This window comes from Gopherus evgoodei, chromosome 9 (genome assembly GCF_007399415.2).
Source record: "Gopherus evgoodei ecotype Sinaloan lineage chromosome 9, rGopEvg1_v1.p, whole genome shotgun sequence".
NCBI lineage: Eukaryota > Metazoa > Chordata > Testudines > Testudinidae > Gopherus > Gopherus evgoodei.
This window is the reverse complement of record NC_044330.1, coordinates 9,326,623-9,346,392: the sequence shown is the minus strand read 5'-3', so window position 1 is coordinate 9,346,392 and position 19,770 is coordinate 9,326,623. Positions and strand designations below refer to the sequence as shown.

General features: G+C 44.6%; 1 protein-coding gene across 1 annotated transcript; it reads right to left on the bottom strand.

Moving 5' to 3' along the window:
* Positions 1-873: 873 nt before the first annotated feature.
* On the bottom strand, positions 874-18,295 carry FETUB (fetuin B). Its single transcript, XM_030575665.1, has 7 exons — positions 18,074-18,295; positions 13,229-13,339; positions 11,515-11,602; positions 7,075-7,241; positions 5,881-5,994; positions 1,981-2,070; positions 874-1,431 (listed from the first exon to the last, which is right to left on the bottom strand). The coding sequence occupies exons 1-7, from the start codon at positions 18,293-18,295 to the stop codon at positions 874-876; spliced, it is 1,350 nt and encodes a 449-aa protein (XP_030431525.1).
* Between the last annotated feature and the right edge of the window lie 1,475 nt (positions 18,296-19,770).

The window sequence follows — 19,770 nt, the reverse complement described above, 5'->3', positions numbered from 1 at the left end:
AACCATTTTTTCTGCATGACAGAGTTAGTAAAGCACGAAGGTTTTGAATACTTGGGGCCAACTTGAACCTTGTGTCAAGACATCTGTGCAAATAAAACGTTTTACACTATTTTGCCCAAGTGTAAGTGGTGGCACAAGATGCCAGGCAATGGAGAATTGGGGTTATGAGTTTCAGAGCAGTCTAAAGGATTTAGGCACATCTCTTCCAAATGTGTGTCTAAATCCCTTAGATTGCTTTGAAACTCTCAGCTTGGACTGCCGGTGTTATTATGGAGGAGTTAAGCTGGAAATCATCAAAAGAACCCTAGTTTTTAGCACCAGATGATACACCATAACAGGATCTTCTTCCCTATTTACAGACTATTGCCATACTCAGCCAGTGTTCTGCCACTAGTGTTTCTGGAACACTGAATAGCTAGCATGCCCAGGTTTCACATGCTCAAAGGTCTGTGCGCAGTAATGTTGAGACTAGCCAGGGTGCTGTCCAACTTGGACTCCTGCTAGCATCCACTAACAGATGTTAGGGGAACTCAACCTGCACCTTTTCAAGGTGGCAATAGATGTTGCTTAGTATGCTCTTTCCTGAGACATTCGGACTGTATCTGTCCAGCATTCTGCCTTCTTCAGGCTACCATGCCTTGGTCACTGCTCTACAACTGCCCTTCACTAATGCTCTACCCTGTAGGGAAAAGCCAGTGTTTGACCCAAAATTCTCTTGCTGGAAAATGCCTAATAAAATTCTTTATCTTAACCAGTCCCTAAGATCACTGTAAGTCAACACAACACGAGAGAACATAACTGTAAAGAAAATTTTATTTATTGAAAGTTTTTACACGCCAATAGGAAACATGAACTTTATTCAGTCACAGTTTGTCATGGTGATACTGCTATTTTGACAGGGTTTCTGGGAAGCAAAGGGAGGATGATAAAATTAACAAACTTGGGCTCTCCTGGGCATGCATCTGATTGCAAAGGACCTTCAGGGAAAGGGAGAATGGCTGGGCCAGTAGCAGGCTTGGTCAAGCCTGGCTTTCCTTCTGACGTGTCTGTCTGAAGCTTTTTCACATCAGCGACACCATGTGTGTCTGAAGGGGCTGGCACTGGGTTTGCCTTCTCCGGGGGAACAGGCTTTCCATCTATATGTTCCTTCTGATTTTCTGGTAAGGTGTGGAGAGACACATGCTCCTCTTTAGGAGGGAGAACTTTAACCCAACCCACTGTTTTTTCCAGATGTGGGGAGAAGTGACTGGCTTCAGAAGGGGAAGGATGCCGATGCTCATGTCCATGCCCTTGCTTATGCTCATGCTTGTGGGGGTGCTGGTTCTCCTTCCTTCTATGGTGGTGACGATGTTCATGGCTTTCATCGTCATCTTGATCGGGTTTTTGAGATCTACGGCCAGGGTGCTGCTCCCGTTCTCCAAGGGCAGGAGCCTAAATTGGCAAACAGCAAATACATGCATATATTAGAGCTACGTAAAAACCTTTCTCTGATATAAAGAAAGGCTCAGACCTAGTCTCTACTCAGGATCCATCTGAATTCCAGCTGTCAGTGCCAGCCATTGATGCAAATGCATTAGTTAAAACTCCTGTGGTAGACAAGCAAAGCAGCTGCAGTACACAGGGGAGATTACTCTTGTTTGGAAGCAGGGTAATTCAGCTATTTCTTAATTTCACTCTCGTGCTATTATTATTATGATTCTTGCTTTAGTTTTGTAAATGTATTTGCTTTGTAAAGCGTTTGGGATACAGCTTGGTTTAATGACTATGGGTATGTCTACACTGCAATCTGAGGTGTGACTGCAGCACGGGTAAACATATCTGAGCTAACTTTGATCTAGCTAGCTTGAATAACAATAGCAGTGAGGTCGCGGGCACATGGACTGTGTGAATAATCCTAACACAGAATGATCAGACGTTATTCATTCCAATTTTATTTTATAAAGGAACTTTTCGCAAACTTTTAGTTGGATGGAGACATACCTGTGGATCATAAATTTCGCAGGATATGCTGACAAACTGATGATGATCAATTTGACTATCTATTACAGTGCCTTTGCAGAGACCAGTATGCTGGAAAAAGAAATGGCTAATTAGGAAAAGTGAACATCAAACCACATTGCATCACTAATATTTAGATTTTAAGATTATAAAATAGGAGATTATGAAAGTCCAACCAGATTTAGCGCCACAAATACAGATGTATAGCTAGTGCAAACTTTTGATTTTTGTGCTGGCAAAGTTACCTAGGAGGACAGATTTCCCAGATGATTTTTTTGTTATCTCTGAGTAGGATTAGATGACATGAGGATAAAAATGCTGACAGCTGCCTGTGCACCATCTACACTAACTCTGTTGTTATTACCAGTGTGGAAATGCTTTGGTGATAGGGGACGTTTTCAGAAAATGCCATTAGAGGCCAGGCCTATAAAAGAGTATTAGATTACAGGTCTCAGAGAAAAAAATCTCTGTTCACACTTATCAAGGAAACCTTGGTAGAATACCATGCATCCGACGAAGTGGGTATTCACCCACGAAAGCTCATGCTCCAATACGTCTGTTAGTCTATAACAGGGGTCGGCAGCCTTTCAGAAGTGCTGTGCCGAGTCTTCATTAATTCACTCTAATTTAAGATTTCGCATGCCGGTAATACATTTTAATGTTTTTTAGAAGGTCTCTCTCGATAAATCTCTATATTTTATAACTAAACTAGTGTTGTATTGTAAAATAAACAAGGTTTTCAAAATGTTAAAGAAGCTTCATTTAAAATGAAATTAAAATGTTGATCTTACGCCGCCGGCCCGCTCAGCCCGCTGCTGGTCTGGGGTTCTGTTCACCGAGGCCGGCAGCGGGCTGAGCGAGGCCTGTGGCTGGGACCCCGGCTGGCAAGGGTCTGGCAGCCAACCCCAGACCAGCAGTGGGCTGTGTGGGGCCAGCATCCGGGACCCCCGTCTGGCAGTAGGCTGAGCGGCTCAGCCCACTGCCGCTCAGGGGTTCCATCCGCCGGCTCCTGCCAGCCAGGATCCCGCTCAGCCCAGTTCCGGTCTGGGGTCCCGGCCCTGCCCACATATAGTGGGTACCTACCTTCTCCCTGGTTCTGGCCATTCTCTTCCTCTCTCTGCACTGAGCTGAGGGTGGGAGTGAACTGACCACAGAGCTGAGGGTGAAGGGTGTGGCCAGGAGTTAGAATGAGGGAGGGGGCTGAGGGTTGGGGCAGGAGGTTCAGGTGTGGTGCACTTACCTGGGCAGCTCCCATTTGATGCGAGGGGTGCAGGTGGGAATGTGAGGGGGGGGTGCAGGAGCTCCCATTTGGTGCTCTGGGTGGGGGTGGGGATGTGGCGGGTGCATGGGGTGTGGGGGGGCTGGGGATGTGGGGGGGTGCAAGAATCATGGCAGACGGTTGGGGGCAGAGGGCTAGAGTCAGGGCTGGGGGCTGAGTATGTGGGGAGGGTGCAGGTGTCAGGGCAGAAGGGGGGCTGGGTATGTGGGGGGCTGCCAGAGTCAGGGCTAGGGTTGTGCGAGGGGGAGGGATGAAGGAGTCAAGCAGAGGGCTGGGTATATATGAGGGAGGTACAGGGCTCAGGGCAGAGGCCTGGGGGGTGTGCATGGGTGTGAGGCTCAGGGCAGAGGACGGGGTGTGTGTGTAGGGGGGTCAGGGCTCAGGGGAGAGGGCTGGTGACTGCCCCCTTAAGAACTCCCAACTCCCTGCTCCTTGTCCCCTCACTACCCCCTCCTGGGACCCCTGCGCCCAACTGCCTCCCAGGACCCCACCCCCTATCTAAGCCTCCCTGTTCCTTGTCCCCTGACTGGATCCTACCCCCTAACTGTCCCCTGACTGCCCCGATCCTTATCCACACCCCCAGCCCCAGCCAGACCCCTGGGACTCCCATGCCTATCCAACCACTCCCCACCCCCCGACAGGACCCTCAGAACTTCCAACCCATCCAACCCCCACTGCTCCCAGCCTGCCCCAACCCCTCTCCACACCCCTGCCTCCTGACAGGACCCCCAGAACTCCCAACTCATCCAACCCCCCACCCCAGCTCCTTGTCCCCTGACACCCCCCTCTAGAGACCCCCCCACCCTAACTGCTCCCCTCAGGACCCTCCTTGCTCCCAGTCCTCTGACTGCCCTGACCCCTAGCCCCCTCCTGCCCTCCCACAAACCCCGGGACTCCCATGCCCCATGCAACCCCCCCTGCTCCCTGACTGCCCCCTCCAGAGACCCCTGCCCTTTGCCACCCTCCCCTGGGATCCCACCCCGGGATCCCACCCCCCATCCAACCCCCCCTACTCCCTGTCCCCTGACTGCCTCCATCCCTTATCCAAACCCCCATGGCCCTGGACTCCTTACCATGAGGCTCCACGCAGAGCTAGATACGCTGCTCCGTGGGAGCACACAGCCCCGCCCCTCAGAGCGCTGTGCACGCGGCGGCAGAGCTCCGATTGAACGAGGAGCATTTCTGCCTCCCCGCAGAGCCAAACACTTCCCTGCGGGAGTGTGCAGCCCCAACCCCCAGAGCGCTGCGCGTGCGGCGACAGGGCTCCAGGGGAGGGGAGAAGGTGGGAGAGGGGCTGGCAGCTTGCTGCGCTTGGCCCAGCGCTCTGGCCCAGGAGCGTGGACCCTGCGGCTTGCCGCGTCGGGAGAGTGGGGCCATTTGCCCATCCCATGCGCACGGCTATGCTTCTGCTCACTGCCCCCGCGGGGGGAGCAGAGGGAGAGGAGAGCGGGCCGGGCTGGGCAGGATTTTTAATGGCATTCTGGAGTCCCGGCAGGCTCCAGCGCACCATTAAAAATCGGCTCGCGTGGCATCTTTGGCACGTGTGCCATAGGTTGCCGACCCCTGGTCTATAAGGTGCCACAGGACTGTTTGCTGCTTTTACAGATTCAGACTAACACGGCTACCCCTCTGATACTTGGTAGAATACTGATAGTAACAACTGTGGGCTTGTCTACATGGTGCCACAGTTCTGACTACAGGGGTCTGAACTGTAGAGTGTTCTGATGTGCTGCTCTCGAACTTCTTCATGTGGATCCTGCTGGTGTGAACTAAAAGGTACCTAGTGCATGTGAATGCAGTCCTGTTTGGAATGGGACTACATCAGTGCAAACTAGCTGCCTTTTAGTTCATGCCAGCAGGGTCTACATGGGGCAATGAGATCGCAACACGTTAGAGCTCTCTACAGTTCACACCCCTGTAGTCTGAATTACAGTGCCATGTAGACAAGCCCTAGATTTACACATACTGGTAGGCAGTACAGTTCTAATCTCAGTGCAGGCCAAGGTTAAGAGAACAGAACCGATTGGCTAATGTGTTAATTTAACCTTTCAGATGTCTCCAAGTTCCTTTTTCTAATTTCTAAAGGTTTTCTATATTTGACTTCTTGAGCACAATGTACATATACTTTTATGTATTCTTTATAATTCATTATTTGTGGCTGCTTGTACTGAAGAAGCCCTTGAGAACTAATAACTTTTGCAAAGCACTAGCTACTTTGCTCATTCTGTACTGTATTTTTCTGTGCCATTCATGTTCATACACTTCTGGACAGTTATCCAGAACTTTATCTGGGATACTTGTCTTAAACTGTAAACAATTTGAGCAGAAACTGTTTTCAGTTCTGTTTGTCCAGCCCCTAGCACAATGGGATCCTAATGCATGACTAGAGCTCGGAGGTTCTACATTAATATAAATAATAAATAATAATCTTATATAGGGCTTGATCCAAAGTCCAGTGAAGTCAATGAAAAGACTCCCATTGACTTCAGTGGGCTTTGGATCACGTTCATAAAGAAGAAAAACAGAAGATGATATGCAAAATGCTTAATGCAAAAATCATAATATCCACAAAGTTATGTATTTCTGCAAACAGAATTACTTACAGCCAATTCAGATGAGAGGGGCTTGCACTTGGAGACATCAGCAATGGATTCATTTTTGGAGCAGGATGTCTCCTGAATTGTAAACTCTGCAAAGTGTGAAGGACCAACGACCCACTGTCAAAGTTTTGTATGAGAAGAGAGAGAGAGAGAGAGCATTGACTGTTAATTTTAACCTTTGCAAATTTGCCAGCAAGAGGAAAAGAAATTCATAATCCCAGTCCTGCACCTTTTGCGTTGAATGCAAAATTCCCATGAACAACAGAAGGAGTAGGGTTAGACTTCTGAGTTTGTTAGCTGTATTGCAGGAGAATATATTTTCCATATTCTCTGAATGCTGCCCTACAGCCTGATCCTCACCTTTTTTCCAGAATTGTCACTGAACTATCACTCTAGCTCATGCATCAGTCAAAGCTGAAATTAGATTAAAATGCTTTTTTTCTTTAAAATACTATTAATACTTGATATTTACACAGAGACTTTCATCCAAAGATCTTCATTGTGGCTCAACCAACTTTTTATCTATAGGTATCACTTGACCCTGTCCTGAAATGCAGCCACTTCTGGGTTGAAAAATGGAAAAATGTAAACAGCACACAGTGTGGCCTGCAATATGCAAAAAGTCTGACTAAGATGACCATGATGGTTCCTTCTGACCTTAAAGTCTATGAGTAACACTACACAGCTGTTACAGATAGAGAGTGAAGACTATCCAGTTGAAACGAATTTTAGAGAGGCAAGATATAATTGTGAGGAACACATGGAATTAACCAGGACACTGATAAATAGCACCTCCTCACTGTGCAATGATATTTTAAATTATGTTTAAGCTTATTTGGTGAGTTGCAGGTGTGCACAGAGAGGGATCTCTATGCTACACTAAATACTTTATCATCTGGGCCTTTTGTTAGAGGTAGGCCTGAATCAAAAGCCCAGGGGCAAATTGCCAGCAGGGACAATGACTATGGAGTTCAAACTAGCTCTGAATTTTGTAAATGGCTCTTCTCTCTATAATAAGATGAATCAAAGCCACAGATCTACACAGCCTCAAACTTTGAAGGGTTCAGAATCCTATCCTGAACCAACTGTTGGTGCTAAAGCCCATCTTTGCACCTGATAGAGCAACTTGTAAAAAGTGCAGCAGTTGTATCAACGCTTTCCGGGGTCTAAAGTGGGCTATATGAATCTCAGCCTTACCTGCATTGAAGCTTTGGTAACATTGAGGACAGAAAAATGATGAACTTGCTGACTTTCCTTGTTGAATTTGGCCAGGCTCACAACAGCAGTTTCCAGATACTTGGGCTCCGTTGGACAGCCAGGGACTGGACAGTCAGGGCAAATCCTTAAAAATGAGCTTGATGGAACTTTGTAGAAAATAACAAATACACGTTGATAAGATAGGTTTCAAAACACTACAGTTCCATTGACAGCTATAGATAAGTAGGCAGGTTGGTGTGCATATTTCGTGCTTATTTATTTCTTAGGGCTTCAAGCCCCGCCCCACACATGCCCTTGGCATTTCAAACAACAATATTTGATACAAAGCTTATAGCCATTGCCTAGTAGTTGAACTGTCATGTGACACACACCCTCCACGAATCAACCCCCACAAATCCACCTCTTCAGCTCGCCCCCTTGCCAAACACTGTCACTCTGGAGCAGTGGTTCTCAACCTATTTACAATTGTGGGCCACATATGCAGCTCTATGTGTTATGTGGACTGCATCTACACAATATATTTTCTACCAGTATGGTCCTGAGACTGTCACATGGGTTGCAGCTGTGTGCTGGTTGGGCTGCAAGCAGCCTGTGGGTTGAGAACCACTACTCTGGTGACTCTGATGGCTTTTGCCTCAGAGTTCCCCACCCCACTGCTTAGAGAGAGGTTGCAATGGCACAAAGGGCTCAGAATCCCTGCTCTGCTTGGCAGCCAACCAAAGAAAGCCCTTAAAGTGTGCAGCTCTGGCCAGGGAAGGGCATATAGCCAGAGCACCCAGAGGATCTAATTGGCAGTCTCCATCACCAAGTCTCCCTTAGAGCACCAGATGCACTTTAAAGTTTATTTCTCCTCCTGGAAACGGCAGAGAAGATAGTGGTGCAACACCCCTTGCATTTCCCTTGGGGGTGCCTCCCATGCACCCCATACATACACATCATCCCCCCTCACAGAGGGCTGTGGTCCCTGTTGGCAATTTGCACCCCCTGCATCAATGGGGGCATATCAAACCCAGAGTTTGTAACTTATTGAGAAATGTCAATAGATGAGCCCAAACCCTAATGTTCCAATCTGGGTGTTTGATTCAGCCCATTATAGACCTAAGAGTCAGTTGTGAAGGTCAGATCTAGATACAGACACTGGCAAAGATCAGGAGTGTTATATCTGTGGTTTTGGCTTGGACTCATCTCTAGTGTGAAAAGTCTATCAAGGCAGATGCTCCAACGGGAACGAAGAGATCCTGGGAAGTTGGTCTCTCCAAAGCTCTTGTGGCATCATCCTGATGGATTTCCCGCAGAAAAACAAAAATGTGAAAAAAACCCCTGAAGAGAGTGACATAAATGGAAGTTTTGCCTGAATATGGGTGAAGGATCCCACCTACTTTTGTTTAGCAGAAACATCATGAAATAACACTAATAATTTGGGGGGAGTTTGCTATCCCATGTCCAGTGCTGTCCCATGCCATATTGATTACCAGAGGATACATGCTGGAAATAATAATAATACATTTCATTTTTCTGCAGCATGCTAGGTGCTTTTCAGAAATATTCAATAATCTCAACTGAAATATGAGAAACAATGCGTCTAGTGGTTAAAACAGGAAAGTGAGAATGAGGAGAAAAGGGTTCTACTCCCAACTCTGTCACCAACTAGTTATAGGATCTTAGATAAATTGCTTTGTCTCCCTGCTTAGTCTCTTTCCCTAATAGTAAAATTGGGATTATGATATTTAGCTGCTTTTGTAAAGCATTTGGATGTCCTTGGATGAAAGAAACTGTGTCGATGCAAAGGAATTGCATCATATTCAGAGTGCCATGCCAAATGCACATGTAAAAAGTCCTTCATCCTCTTTTCAGTTCAAAGTCAGGACCTGTCTAGTTATGTGTACCCACGTTGCAGTGCCGCAACAAGGGCGAGGCGAGTTAGGCACTTGCCTCTGGCGTGCAAAGCGAAGGGGCGCAGCTCTACCGTGATCAGCAGAACTTCGGTGGCAGCTCTACTGCTGCCGCTTATTCGGCGGCAATTCGGCAGCGGGTCTCTGAATCCCTCTCGGAGGGAAGGACTTGCCACTAAAAGGACCTGCCGCCGATTTGCCGCTGCTGCTTCATTCATTCTTCAGCGGCACTGCGGCGGCGGGTCCTTCTTTGTGAGAGGGACTCAGCGACCCACCACTGAATTGCCGCAGAAGGGCATGGAGCCGGCCCTTGCCTCGGGTGCAAAAATTCCTTGTTACGGCTCTGCCATGTTGGTCCTAAAAGTCCTCAATATCAACAGCTTGTATCCTTCTGCCCTGAGAAAGTGACGTAGGGCAGATGCCATTGAGAGGAAATTACCATGAAACACCATGATGCCATTTTTACAGTCACTTGTTACAGTAGAGCCACATTTTAAGTAGAGCCCTGCACAGATACAAAATTTGTATCTGCATCTGATCCATGATCCACAAAAATGGTCCCTGGATATCTGTAGATTTGCTGGGCTCTATTTTAAGCATTAAGAACATAAGAACTGCTTATTAATTTCATTTGGTGGCCCCTCGTTCTTGTGTTATGAGGAGTAAATAACACTTCCTTGTTTTCTTTCTCCACACCAGTCATGATTTTATAGACTTCTAACATATTCCCCCTTAGTCGCCTCTTTTCCAAGCTGAAAAATCCCAGTCTTATTAATCTCTCCTCATATGGCAGCCGTTCCATACCCCTAATAATGTTTGCTGCCCTTTTCTGAACCTCTTCCAATTCCAATATACCTTTTTTGAGATGGCGCGACCACATCTGCATGTATTATTCAAGATGTGGGCAAACCATGGATTTATATAGCGGCAATATGATATTTTTTGTCTTATTATCTATCCCTTTCTTGATGATTCCCAACATTCTGTTCACTTTTTTGACTGCCACTGCACATTGAGTGGATGTTTTCAGAGAACCATCCACAATGACTCCAAGATCTCTTTCTTGAGTGGTAACAGCTAATTTAGGCCCCATCATTTTATATATATAGTTGAGATTATGTTTTCCAATGTGCATTACTTTACATTTATCAACACCGAATTTCGTCCACCATTTTGTTGCCCAGTCACCCAGTTTTGAGAGATCCTTTTGTAGCTCTTCACAGTCTGCTTGGGACTTAAGTATCTTGAGTAGTTTTGTATCAGCTGTGAATTTTGACACCTCATTGTTTACTCCTTTTTCTCAGATCATTTATGAATATGTTGAATAGGACTGGTCCCAGCACAGACCCCTGGGAGACACCACTATTTATCTCTCTCCATTCTGAAAACTGACCATTTATTTCTAACCTTTGTTTCCTATCTTTTAACCCGTTACTAGTCCATGAGAGAACCTTCCTTCTTATCCCATGACTACTCACTTTGCTTAAGAGCCTTTGGTGAGGGACCTTGTCAAGGCTTTCTGAAAATCTAAATACACTATATCCACTGGATCCCCCTTATCTACATGCTTGTTGACCCCCTCAGATAATTCTAGTAGATTGGTGAGGCATGATTTCCCTTTACAAAAACCATGTTGACTCTTCCCTAACAAATTATGTTTATCTACGTGTCTGACAATTTTGTTCTTTACTATCGTTTCAACCAATTTGCTCAGTACAGAAATCAGGCTTACCGCCCTGTAATTGTCGGGATCACCTCTGGAACCCTTTCTGAATTGGCATCACATTAGCTATCCTCCAGTCATTTGGTACAGAAGCTGATTTAAATGATAGGTTACAGACTACGGTTAGTAGTCCTGCAATTTCACATTTGAGTTCCTTCAGAACTCTTAGGTGAATACCATCTGGTCCTGGTGACTTATTACTGTTTAGTTTATCAATTAGTTCCAAAACCTCCTCTAATGACATCTCAGTCTGGGACAGTTCCTCAGATTTGTCACCTAAAAAAATGTCTCAGGTTTAGAAATCTCCCTCACATCCTCAGCTGTGAAGACCGATGCAAAGAATTCATTTAGTTTCTCTGCAATGGCCTTATCATCCTTGAGTGCTCCTTTAGCATCTTGATTGTCCAGTAGCCCCACTGCTTGTTTAGCAGGCTTCCTGCTTCTGATGTACTTAAAAAATTGTTTGCTGTTACTTTCTGAGTCTTTGGCTAGTTACTCTTCAAATTCTTTTTTGGCCTTTCTAATTATATTTTTACACTTCATTTGCCAGAGTTTATGCGCCTTTGTGTTTTCCTCACTAGGATTTAACTTCTACTTTTTAAAGGATGCCTTTTTGCCTCTCACTGCTTGTCTTACTTTGTTGTTTAGCCATGGTGGCTCTGTTTTGATTCTCTTACTGTGTGTTTTAATTTTGGATATACATTTAAGTTGAGTCTCTATTATGGTGTCTTTAAAAAGTTTCCATGCAATCCTTCCATGCTCCCCCAATATTTTATTATAAGAAACATATTAAGAATAACATACCTGGCTGTAAAGTGCACTCATAGCTATGAAGGTGAACAATTCTCCTTGGCTTGTTAATGTAGAGGGTTGCTTTACACTGCCCAAAAACCTTAAGAAATATAAATATGTGCTGTGACTGTAGGCGGAATTTAGTTTTGCAACCTGTCAGTAGCCACAGAGCCTCTAAACAGTGCATTCTTCTTCATACAGTTATATAATTCTTTACAAAGACAGATTTTGCATTAGTGTTCAGTTGAGAATTAACATGTTTATCACCTGAAAAGACTTTTGAGAAATAAAAAGCCAGATCCTCTGCTGGTATAATTCTATTGACTTCAGTGGAGCTATGCTCATTTGCACCAGTTTAGAATCTGACCAGTAGGTTCAGATTCTCAGCTAACCACTAAATATAGCTGAGAAGAGGGAGCACAAAGGAGCATCCTGATCATAGGGCTGGTGTTACATCTGCACACTGCCAGTTAGCTGCCCGGCCTCCCCCACTTCTTCTGGCAGCTGGGGATTGCTGGGGTGCACTGGCACATTTCCTTTTCCCGGGCTTTGCCCCCTCCACTGGGGACCTTTAGGGGTGTATAGACAGAACCATCTGAAAACAGCTGGAGCTCAGCACAGTGGAAATGCCCCACCCACTCCCACTATCTTCCAGCCATGATTCTGACCCTTTTCCATGCTGTGTTGGTAGCAAGGAAGGGGAGTGGCATAAAAGTCTGTACATCAGCTCTATGGCACTGGAGGATCACCCTCACACTACAGTGAGCCTGGGTTGATTACACTGGCTTTAGAATCAGTTTATACCAGCAGTATTAAAATAATCTTACCCAGTATGTTCATCCTATCAGTGACTTTAAATGTTAATGCTCAGGTGGCCTCTTCAGAATTTCCCTTTGTGGGATCAAGGCACATGTGCTGGGAGCTTCAGAAATCTTCTGATGAATAGTGTCCATTGGGAGCCACTCACCCTTCACTGTTTCTCCCTTTGTGGAGGGCTCCAGAGGTATAAAAGAGATGGAATCCAACCGCCCATCAGTTCCTTCTAACTGCCAAAGGAGCTGCTGTGATGGTCAGGAAATTTTTATTTTTGAATTTCAGGTTTTTGTTTAAAAAAATACAAACTGCTTGACAAAAAACAAACATTTTAGTTTGTTTGTTTTTAACCAAAACCTGAATATTTTCATCAGATGCTAAACAGTCTTTCATGCAAAATTCCTTTCCCATGAAAATATTTTGTCAAAAAATTGTTGACTGGTTCTAGCAGAGAGCCCAGGTTGCTTGCTGCATCTGTGAGGCTTAACTTGTTGTTTGTTCTTTCTCTTTATTTTTTCAGGCCTTTAGTTAGTTAGATTGTCAGAACAAAAAAAAGCATTAAGATGAGTAAAGTGAGTCTCTCTCATTTCGCCTTTGTCAGGCTATTTTCAGAGAAACCCTTACAGAGATTCTAAACATGCATATTTACCAGTAGCTGCTTATTAGATCTGGTTGGAAAAAAATTGTAGAAATTTTGAATTTGAGAACTCTTATAAACTGGTTGGAAAACAGTGAAATATTTTCATGGAAATGTTTTACAAATATTTTGTATTAAAAAGTTACAAATTTTTAACCAGCTGGCAACTTATAAAAACCATCTGTGCAAGGATCTTTGCTTCCTTCAATAGTACGTGAGCCACACGCTCCCATGTACACTTAAATCTAAAAATAAATAAATAAAACAAATCCTTACAGTCTCATGCATAGCTCTGTTCGTACAATTCTTCCACAACCTTCTGCTGAGTACATGGCATTCAGTTTCTACGACATCCAAGGTGAGATAGAAGACAGAACCAGTGATTTTCTAAACACAGCAGAAAAGGGGTTATGTCACAATTTCACCCGTCACGAAGAAAAGAGAACAACGAGGGATAGACAAATGTCAAAAAGTTCATACAAGCACCCTCAAAAAAGCTGGAAATGTTGTGGGTCAAATCTTCAGCTAGTGTAAATCAGCATATACCAGCTGAGGATCTGGCCTGTAAAACATGCTGTCTTGAAATATGTCTAATGCTTCCAGCCCTCAGTGAGGTCAGAATTATTGCAAGAACAGCCTTTCTTTGAGTTATTTTCACACTTCTTGTTCTGATGCAAGCAGAACCCAAGAATGAGGATGAACCATGGTAATGGGAAATTGTTTTTAAAATAGTTAACAGAACTTTATGGTTTGGCTGAAATTTAGGTCTGTTCTAATTTTAGTGAAAACAAAAAAATTATCTACAGGTATGTTGTGTCAGTAAATAATGTACATTGTTGAAGTTGAAGTTTCCTAGCATGCATGGGGCATATGACATCAAAAGCATGCTACAGGATAGTGCACTGGACTGGGACTCAGGAGACCTAGATTCTATTCCTTGCTTGGCCCTGGCCTGCTGGGGGACCTTGGACAAGTCATTTCCCTCCTCTGTGCCCAAGTTTCCCATCTGTAAAATGTGATATTGATACTGATCTCTCTGGTAAAGTGCTTTGGAGATCCACTGAACGAAAAACAGCAAAGAGTCCTGTGGCACCTTATAGACTAACAGACGTTTTGGAGCATGAGCTTTCGTGGGTGAATACCCACTTCGTCAGATGCATGCATGCATGTATTCACCCACGAAAGCTCATGCTCCAAAACGTCTGTTAGTCTATAAGGTGCCACAGGATTCTTTGCTGCTTTTACAGATCCAGACTAACACGGCTACCCCTCTGATACTGAAGGAAAGTGCTGTATGAGAGCTAGGTATTATTATTATGGAAAGAGGCACTGCAGGCATCTCCTGTGCTTTGCCATCACTGTACAGATACACTATCATGTTTATTTGCTGCTATAAATGTTCCACTGGAAGAAAACCATCTCAATGGTTCTCCTCAGGACAATGGATGTAGTGCACATGGATTAGAGAATGCTGGTCCTTCTGTGGATGAAATCAGATGTGACTTTTACTTTGTGCATGGCACCTAGGCACTGCAATGACACACGTCTTTAAAATGTAATGGCTAGTGGCTAATTTAGATTACAGATTAGACCAGTGGTTCTCAACTGATTTACCTTTGTGGGCTGCATATTCAGCTCTCTATGTGTTATATGGGCTGGTCCACTCAATATATATATTACCTGTATGGTCCTGAGGATGTCACATGGGCCACAGCTGTGTGCTGTTTGGGCTGCGGGTTGAGAACCACTGGATTAGACAGACAGTAGAACCAGTAAAAGAGTATTTGTCAAGTTCTGCAAATTTCAGTGTTTTTTGTCTCTGTGTGCAGCATTTGGGAGCCAGATTCATTATTTTTGAATATATCTTGTCTTAGAAAAACATTCTTCTGAATATCACAGGTGAGCAGATAGGAATGGAGGGATATACAAAGAATCTGAAGTTGGTATTTGAGCTTCCAAATTAGTCATCCAAGTATTTTGCACACGCATTCTGCTGAATCACACAGTTTTGAAGCTTGGGGAATTCAGGAATATTTAAGTGTTTAAATACAATCAAACTGAACCAAAATCCTTCTCTTATCCTGCCCAAGCTCCAGTACTGGACCAGTTCTAACAGACAGAAGGGCTATGAGTATACTGTACAGTCCATGTCAGTTTTATGTACTAACTTTCAGATGCATCAGCCTCCAGTGAGGAAAGGCTAGTTCAGGATTTATTCAGTGGTGAGCAGATCATGGAGCATTTCATACCCTTATTTTTTATCTCATAAATAAAATTATTAAGAAGGAACCTTTTGAGATCTGTTCAGTATTGGATAATGCCTGATTTCTGTTTTCTACACAGGCATATCCCTTGCTTTGATTCTGCTGATGCTAACACCACCCAGGGGAGAAAGTAACTTAAGGGACTTACTCGTATGCAGGGCCAGGGTCCTGAGAAAGGGGCGGGGTGGTCTCAACTAGAAGATGAGAGGCCTCAGGCAGAAGGGCCAGGGCCTTTAAATCCACAGACCCATTAAATCACCAATGCTACCCCGTGGCTCCGGCAGCGATTTAAAGGGCCTGGAACTCTGGCTGTGGTAGCGGCGGCCAGGAGCCATGGGCCCTTTAAATCACTGCTGGAGCCCTGGGGCTACCACAGGGCTCTGGCAGCAATTTAAAGGGCCAGGGGCTCTGGCCACTGCCAGGAGTCCAGGGCCCTTTTAAATTGCTGGCCTGGGGAAGCTGCTCCCTGCCAGTATGGTTGGCTGTGTACTGGCTCTTGCCGGTACGCTATACCATACCATACCGGCTTACTTTCACCTCTGACACCACCAGTCTTGGAGCCAGAAGGGAATTGGCAACCACAGGTCAGCAACTCTTGAGGGGAACAGGGGAACTGTTAAAAACAGTAAAAGAAAAAAGTAAATATGTTCCAATATCTAATGATGACAAGATCTAGTTAAAAACCTGTCACTGAAGTACATTGATCATCATTTCTTGTGATTGAAGGGCTCTGTCCTACTCCCATTTGAGTCAATGGCAAATGTCTTAGAGTAGGATCAAGCCACAAATCAGTTAGAGGCAGATTTGAATCTGAAGGTATATTGAAAATGTTTTCATCATAGGTAGTGATCACAAAAGTGAGGGGGAAAGAGCGAGTGTGACTTTTCCACTGATTTAAAACTTAGGCAAAGAAAAAGTTTCTCAATTCTTTCTGAGGAACAAAAGTGTCAATGAGATCTATTAACATTTTTGAATAACATGGCCTATTTGAATGCCCACAGTATGTTCCATTTTCACAGCGACACAAATGTGATACAGCCTCAGTAGTGCTGTTTGTGCTTTCGGCTCAGCTGCTGGGTTTGGTTGATCTATTTTGCTCTTATATACCGCGTTCTGTACATTTTTTAGAAATAAAAGAGTAATAATCAGTAAAAATAACCAAACAAACCAGGATGCAAGCTATGCCTTAAAGGTAAAGTGTGAAGAGGCAATGGAAGTGAGTGAGAGACAATATTGAAAAGGAGGCCCAGATTCTCCCCTGTGCTGAGACATGCCTGGCACAGGAGGAGGGGGATGGACCCATCAGGGAGGAAGTGCCTAATGGCACATCTGCATCAGCCCTGTCATCAATTAGAGTAGCCTAGGGGCTGCTCTAATTTATGTCATCTGGCAGTAGGCCCCAGTGGACCATTCTTTAGCTGGGGATTGCCAGAGCGCACTGTGCTCTAGCCATACCCACACCATACCTCTGATATGCCGATTGTGATGGAGTCTGTTCAGGGAGTTGCACTGGTAATAGCTGTGCTGGTTCTATGCCAGCTGAGAGTGACTCCGAGTGGGAAACTCTCAGCTGACCTATTATGGTTGCTTTCTGGTCATTTTGAGCCACCTGAGCAGTGCAAAGGGTAGAGAATCTAGCTCAACGAGCAGTGGAATATGTGTGCAACTTTATTGACCCAGTTCCTGATCACTGGTGGATACATTTAACCATGGCATCTTCCTGTGTGGGTTGCTGGAGAAGCTGTGTCTTGGTGGGTAGGAAATAGTGAGAAGTCCTAGTAGATGTGGGAGATCTTTAAATATCTGGCAATGGAATTTCTGTTCAGGTACTGCACTATAGCCATTAAACAATGCAAGTGAGTGCACAGATATATCAGTGTGCAATAGAGGAAGGGAGTCTTACTACCATGGTTATACAGCACCTTACATACTGGGGCCATATTGATCCTGGCTGGGCCTCCTACATATTTTTGCAATACAAACAATAATAAATAAAATAGTCACACACAGAGATATACTTTTCCCTCAGATCTACATTTATTTTTAAATCGAGTCTGATTTTTACCTGTGACCTGGTTTCAAAGCTCTCTTGGCAAGTCAGTCTTCAATGAGGTGAAAAAGTTCCCTGGGCCCAATACACTATTGCAGGGGTTGGCAGCCTTTCAGAAGTGGTGTGCTGAGTCTTCATTCACTCTAATTTAAGGGTTTGTGTGCCAGTAATACATTTTAACCTTTTTAGAAGGTCTCTATAGTCTATAATATATAACTAAATTATTGCTGTATGTAAAGTAAATAAGGGTTCAAAATGTTTAGAAGCGTCATTTAAAATTAAATTAAAATGCAGAGCCCCCCGGACTCATGGCCAGGACCCGGGCAGCGTGAGTGCCACTGAAAATCAGCTCGCGTACCGCCTTCAGCACGTTGCATAGGTTGCCTACCCCTGCACTATTGCTTTGCACTTTGTATAAGCAAGTACATCTGAGCCAAGTGGGTGTGCAATGTTATTAAATGACAGTGGTGGTGGTTCACTCCCACTGGACAGATGCCAATGATGGTACTAGGTGCGTGGCCAGAGAGAATCAGATCCTCCTGCTTCCAATTGTCGTACTTGCTTTAAATTGCTCGTGTGAAATTATTTCCATTCATTTGTGGGTGAAGTTGCCACTGCTCTAAGAGTCTTAGGAAAATTTAGCTCTTCACATTTTCTACACATAAGAATTAATTCCCAGCCTTTGTGAAATGTCTTCCTGAGCATTCACTGGTTCAAACCCACATTGCTAGGGCAACTGGACACTATGCACAAAGTATACCTCCCTCCCCAGGACAAACACTACCCTAGAATGAGTGGGTTCCTTACCTGGGGATGTTCTTGGACGCTGAAAATTCGATAGAGACCGAGCACGTAGCCTTCTCTTTGGTTGGCATTGATCTGGCGCAGAGCCAGATCTGCAGCTGCCTCTACTGCAGAGTCATTACATGCAGGGGAAAGTAACAGAGATGGCGGTTCCACGACTGGAGGAGAGACAGCCCAGGAGCAGAGCAACTGACTGCCAAAGAGAAGCAAAATGAGCAGGGTCATTCTGCTAAGAAAACCAGTGAGGCAGATCAGAAATGCTATAACCTCTAGGAAGTCACAAGAGAGAGGCCAGGGCCAGAATAAACTTTTGAAGTGGAATCAGGCCTCTTTATATACTATGTTGTGTCCTCCTTAAACAACACACTGACCATCACCTTTAAACCTGCATACATGGCAACTGCAAACACCAAGTCAATGATTAGAACAGGAGTCGGCAACCTTTCAGAATTGATGTGCCGAGTCTTCATTTATTCACTCTACTTTAAGGTTTCTCATGCCAGTAACATATTTTAACCTTTTTAAGAAGGTCTCTTTCTATAAGTCTATAATGTACAACTAAACTATTGTTGTATGTAAAGTAAATAAGGTTTTTAAAATGTTTAAGAAGCTTCATTTAAAATTAAATTAAAATGCAGAGCCCCCTGGATTGGTGGCCAGGACCTGGGCAGTGTGAGTGCCACTGAAAATCAGCTCACGTGCTGCCTTCGGCATGCATGCCATAGGTTGCCTACCCTGGATTAGAAGGTTGTACATTCAGTGTAGCTGCTTGTAGACCAAGGCCAAATTCTGCTCTTGGTTTCACATGTCCAAGATGGATTTCATTGGGCAGACCACATACATTTAACCTCACTGATTGAAATCAGTCTGTATGCGGTACTCTGAGAGCAAGATCTGTTATAAAACCAATGACCAAATTCCCACTGACTTTAACAAAAACAGGATCAGGACCAAAGTTTGGGTCACTGAATTTACACTTTTTATTTTATAAATTAAATATATATAGAAAAAATAAAATAACAAGCCTTCGTAAAACATACAGAGCCATCTGCGTTTGAGATGGAGAGTGCAGACCTGCCTCACAGTAAGATAATATAGTAATAGGGACTTGGCCTAAAAAGACCTATGGGCCATACCATGTTGCTTGTTTTTAAGCAGAACTCTCCACTGACTTCGGTGAGGAGTTATGATAATTCATTGCAGTGAGCCTGAAGTGCAAAGTGCTTCCCAAACATATAGATGGACACAGTCCCTGCCCCAACAAACTGAAATACTGTTTGTAGACATGATGCAAAATGAGATCTACTGCCATAGGTGGGAGAAGATAGGAAGATGAGTAGACAAAGGTTATCAAAATAAGGTCATGCAATTACATGTGTTGTTACAAAGCAACTTCTCCCCAACCCATTAACGTCTCTTTCCTGGGGCTGTTGCCCTCTTACTCAGCCCACACATCCTTCTTCACTGTCTGACACCCACCTGCTGCCTGACCCTCCCAGCTCATCCCTCATCCTCTCTGTCATCATCCAACCACCTCTCCTCACTATGCAAACCTCCAGCTTTACCCCACCCTCTCCTGCCATCGACTCTCCACCCTCACTCCAGGGACCCCCTCGGCAATTCATCCTGCAAACATGCCATCCCTACCCCTGACAATCAGCGCAAGTCCCCCTCCCCTCCACATTACTGCTGATTGCGAC

Coding starts and splice junctions, on each gene's coding strand:
- FETUB (XM_030575665.1), bottom strand. CDS start 18,295: ATGACCCTGCTCATTTTGCTTCTCTTTGGCAGTCAGTTGCTCTGCTCC. Junction 13,340..18,073: donor GCGTCCAAGAACATCCCCAG/GTAAGGAACCCA, acceptor TGCTGTGTTTAG/AAAATCACTGGTTCTGTCTT. Junction 7,242..11,514: donor TGAGTGCACTTTACAGCCAG/GTATGTTATTCT, acceptor TTTTCTACAAAG/TTCCATCAAGCTCATTTTTA.